The sequence below is a fragment of the Dipodomys ordii genome, unplaced genomic scaffold (genome assembly GCF_000151885.1).
Source record: "Dipodomys ordii isolate 6190 unplaced genomic scaffold, Dord_2.0 Scaffold109, whole genome shotgun sequence".
In the NCBI taxonomy this organism is placed as follows: domain Eukaryota; kingdom Metazoa; phylum Chordata; class Mammalia; order Rodentia; family Heteromyidae; genus Dipodomys; species Dipodomys ordii.
Window position 1 is genome coordinate 4,130,475 of NW_012267325.1, and position 5,144 is coordinate 4,135,618.

The following is a 5,144-nucleotide window of genomic DNA, read 5'->3' on the forward strand; positions in this document are numbered from 1 at the left end:
TTAGATTCCCCCTCCCCCTCCCCCCCCCCCCCCCCCCGTGGCAGCTCTCAGGTGACTTTAACGCTCTAGGAACTTCGGAGCGCACCCTTCTTTGCAGTCCGGCCCTCCAGCTTTGTCTCGGGTGGAACTACACTTCCCAGAGGCCCATTTGCCAGCCGATCCCGCGTCTCCCTCCGCGGGGCGGCGTGGGATACAACCCCGGGACGCAGGGCCGGGGACGCGCAGGGCGCGCAGGGCGCACAGGTGAGACCCTCCCGCGTTCCCGCATCGCGACATGGCGCGCCGGCAGGACGAGCAGAGAGCCGGCACGCCCTTGATGGCGGAAGGCAAGTCCGATGGCGAGGTTAAACTCATTCTGTATCACTGGACGCACTCCTTCAGCTCTCAAAAGGTAAAGGCCTCGGTCTGGAAGGTGAGGGTGGGGTGGGGGCGGATCGGGAGGAGGGTGGCGTCGGATTTCAGCACCTGGACAGTTCCCGGGCGTCTCCCCCCCGGCCCTGCCAGACCTCCTGCGGACTAACCTGGAACCTCGCTCCTTTCAGGGCCTGGAATCGACCCGCTGGGGAGTGGAGATGCTCACCAGTCTGAGATGAGGGGGCTGGAACCCCGCCGGCACCGCCGCTCATGTTTTGCGACCCATCGAGCACAGCTTTGGCCGAGAGGCCTGGCCCACTAGGGACCGGGAGGCATCTGATCTACGTTTCTTTTGTTCCCTTTCGTTCTCTCCGACAGGGCCCGGGGTCCCTGGCCGGCAGGTTCTTGTCTGGACAGTGTGCACGATTAGGTCTCAGACACAAAGACGGTGGTGACGATGGGGAGGGTGACCGTGTAATGAACGCAGCCAAAATGATCTTCCTTATTTCCTTCATGTTCCGCTCTCAAAGAAGAAGACATTAGAACATATGCTACTTATTCGTTACCTTAGGGACAGGAATTATTGATAAGAATGTCCAAAACGTTAACAACTCCATTTGACTGAAAGCTTGCCCGCGCTGAGTAACCCCTGTGAATTCTTGCAGGTTCGCTTGGTAATTGCTGAAAAGGCATTGAAGTGCGAGGAACATGATGTAAGTCTGCCACTGAGTGAGCACAATGAGCCTTGGTTTATGCGTTTGAACTCAACTGGAGAAGTGCCTGTCCTTATCCACGGGGAAAACATAATTTGTGAGGCCACTCAGATCATTGATTATCTTGAACAGACTTTCCTGGATGGTAATGTTAAGGCTATTTGTCATTTATTGGACTTACTTTCAACATAAATATTCTTTCTTTCTCCCTTAATAAATATTCCTCCTCTCTCCCTTTCTCACTCCTTCTCGTTCTCATTTTTCCCTCTGTGTGCCCCCCTCCTCATTTCTCTCTCCCTCTCTTCTAGTGGTTTTAAGATGGTGACTTTAGTGCTTTGAAAACTTTTTCCATTTCCATAAGCACACAGCTATAAGTCAACATAAATTTCACACGAACTATTGTTATTCTGTTTAAAAGAATTTTATGCAAAGTACAAATGCTAATGTTGAAACTAACCTTTTTAATTCACTTGCAAACAAGTCTGCAAATGTGTGTTTTGTGTAGTGATGATTTATTAGTTTTTAAAATTAAATTCATGATATTGATTCTTAATGTATGTCAAAATTAATTTGATCTAACAGATTGCATCTTAAAAACAGCAACAACAAGAACAAAAAGAGACATAAATCTTAGACAAGGGAACATGGAGTGTTAGTGTATTGTGGGTTCTTTGCCCTCCCTGTGTAGTTTGGATTTTTAAACTTTTCTACAGAATGATAGGGCTTAACACTTATCAGTAGCTTATGTGTCAGGAATTTATTATTTCAGTTCTACTCAGGCCTCAAAAGAACTCATTGGAAACAGGTACAGTAGACAAGGTATTCGTGTTCCATAAATGAAGAAAGAAAAATGGAGGGTTGTCCAAGGTAATATGATCATTTGATGGTAGCATCTTTGATCTCCAAAACTTTCATACCACACCGACTGTTTTATATGACAAAACCTTCAGGTGAACTGTAGCTGTAGTGATTTGGTCAAGTTTACACAGCTCATCACTGGCAAACCTTAAGGCAGCACAGAGGCCTTCTGGCTTTCACCTGAGCCCTTATCCAAAGAGGAGGCCATGTGTGATCCAGTGTACTCTTCTTTTGTCACATGTGCTAATATTGGGAAGGTTGAAACCAGAACACAACCCCAAATAGAAGGAAGCCAAGGAAAGAAATTAATAGTAAAAAAAAAATCTGAAGCTCCTAGAAAAAAAAAAGGAAGTGGATTAGCAACCTCTATTCCTTTATTGGTGGGAAGATGCCACTATTCATACTCTGAATGTTATTGCCCTAGGAGTCTGGATTTTGATTGGGAATTTTAACTAAGGGTGGCCTTGGCCTAAACCAAATGGCATATGAAATTAGCCTTTACCACGGCTTGTTCTCCCTTATATGTCTACATGCTGAGCACTGGACTGAAATGGCAAGATAATTTTTCTCAATTTTGAACTTTTGGAAATGGATAAGTCTGTTAATAATTACAAGTGTTGGGATAAGTGATTTTCATAATATGAACAAAAAAGTAATTGTGAAAGAATTATATTCAAAGTGGAAATCATATTTAAGTTATCTGGTGCATTGTCTGTTATTCTTCTAGTCCTCTACCTTCTCTTTTTCTCATTACTCCATTTTACATCGTAAAAAAGTCAGCAATATAAAATAATGCTTTGCAAAATATAAAACTGATTATTAGATTTTCTTAGGCTTTCTCTAAAGTAAATTCAGTTTTTAAAATAACTCATTTAAACAACTGAACTAAATATTTTTTAACATGACTGTTAGTTGAATTAGAGGACAAGGCATTATGGCCATGATAAGATGGAAATATAGAAATGGGCAATTATAATTATATATATATATATAATTATAATTAAAAAAAGCAATCAGGAATTCTAGCCTTTAGTCTATAGCCACTACCTGTTGAATACCTTTGGTGATTACAATTCTCTACTTGTCTTTTGGATTAGGGAATTTAATTTTATTTGTTGTAGAGATAAAACAGGTCCAACCAGCTCTTATTTAACTTTTTCCCAAGGAAGTAGTTATCTAATTGGAAAGGAATTGAAACAAGAGTAAGAGACCAATAATTTATGTTAGACATTAAGGTGGCTAGGGAACAAGTCATATAAATCAAGGTTAGTCAAGTATACAGGTCAAGATGAAGTTTGCCTCAAAGTATTGAAATTTAAAAAAGCAACAGTCATAAGTATTATCACAATTATAATTCATACAGTTAATTTTTATCCTTAAGAACCCATGGGCAGCTGGGTGCTGGTGGCTCATGCTTGTTATCCTAGCTATTCAGGAGGCTGAGATCTGAGACTTGAAGTTAGAAATTAGCTCAGGCAAAAAAGTCCATAAGCCTCTTATCTCTAATCAGTCACCAAAATGGCTGGATGTGGACCTGTCTCAAGTGGTAGAATGCAATCCTGGAGCAAAAAACTCAATGGACAGCACCCAGGCCCTGAGTTCAAGCCCTAGAACTGGCACCAAAAATAGAAAATAAAATAAAAATAGCACTTGTGGATAGCCAAGTGACAGTGGCTCATGCTTGTAATCCAGGCTGTTCAGGAGGCTGAGATCTAAGGATTGCAATTCAAAGCCAACTTGGGCAGGAAGTTTGTGAAACTCTTGCCCCCAACTAACCACCAAAATGTCAGAAGTGGAGCTGTGGCTTAAGTAGTAGAGCAGTAGTTTTGAGCAATAAAGCTCAGGGCCTAGGCCCTGCGTTCAAGTCCCAGATTGGTATACACACACACACACACACCACCACCACCACCACCACCACCAACAACAACAACAATAACAACAACAAAATAAAGTCAATTAACCAAATTAAAAACAACCTTGTGGACAGTAAGAGCCAGAGTCAGACAAGTGATAGACAAATATGATCCTAATTATCAAGGAAGGGGAAAGAAATGTTCCTAAGTGTGTCTCATCCACCAGCAGCATTGGCATCACCTGCAGGTGTGTTACAAATGCAGAACTGTAGACCTCACAACAAAACTAGTGAGACTCTTTGTTTTAGGAAGGGCACTAAGTGATTTATATGTATATTCAACTTTGAAAATTTGCAGAATATGCTATAAATCATGATGTTTACTTTAAACATGGCTGTAAATTACTCTCTTTGAGTCTGGCATAATTCTAGAATAGATTTCTAATTTAATTTTAAAAAATAGTTTCCAATTGGATAAGTAATCTTATGTGAAAGAAGAAAGAATGCAATATAATAAGATTTGGTTGGATTTGTTTTTCTCTTTGTAACTCATAAAATTTACCAAGGGTTTTGAATATATATATGTATAATATATAATATATAAGGGTTTTGAATATATATATATATCACATTTTAATCCTTCATTAGAAGGAAATGCAATATTTTTATTGCAGTAGAATGCTAAAAACATAGGTGTGTATATATATATATATATATATATATATATATAAATCTGTCTGTTTACACCTATTATGTGTCAGCCATGGATCTAGATATAGTATATCTTGATTTAAATAGAGCATTTGAAATAGTTTTATCTGATACCTTTGTGAAATAAAGGAGCAAATGTGGCTAGAAAATAGTAATATATATTACAGATGAATAAATTACCATAATAAAGAATATTTATTTATAGATTTCTTATTGCCCCTGTAGCCAGAGACCCTCTTTTACATGCAATAATTTTAGAAATACTCCAATGTGGGAATTTTTATTTTATTTTATTTTTATTTATTTTTATAAAATCAGCTAGATTAAGGACAGTGAGGTACCTGGCTGACAGAAAGTTACCGATAATAAATTAAAGCTGGTGTGATCTTGGGTTATTTTACAAGCAACAGTTCAATTCAGGAGTAGTTTTAGGCCTCTGCATTCTAAGATAGTCAGAACTTTTCGCATTTTGTCTGGCAGCAGATGGAATTTTAAGGAATGTTGAAAGTTAGAATGATAGTGGATGGGTTTCAGGATATGAAATGTTGCTCACAGTTATGATAAGTGTTTTCCTTCCTTGCTTGCTTGCTTTCTTTCCTCCCTTCCTCTTTCCCCTCCCTCCCTCCCTCCGTCCCTTCCTCCCCTTCCTCCCTCCC

General features: G+C 39.9%; 1 protein-coding gene across 1 annotated transcript in view; it reads left to right on the forward strand.

Annotated features, from left to right (window-relative positions):
* Positions 1-269: 269 nt before the first annotated feature.
* Gdap1 (ganglioside induced differentiation associated protein 1) overlaps positions 270-5,144 on the forward strand; it is an 11,100-nt gene continuing 6,225 nt past the window's right edge. The window contains exons 1-2 of the mRNA XM_013028436.1: positions 270-391; positions 1,020-1,212. Of these exons, the coding sequence (XP_012883890.1) occupies positions 275-391; positions 1,020-1,212 (310 nt within the window). The 5' untranslated portion in view covers positions 270-274. The remainder of the gene's footprint in view (positions 392-1,019; positions 1,213-5,144) is intronic.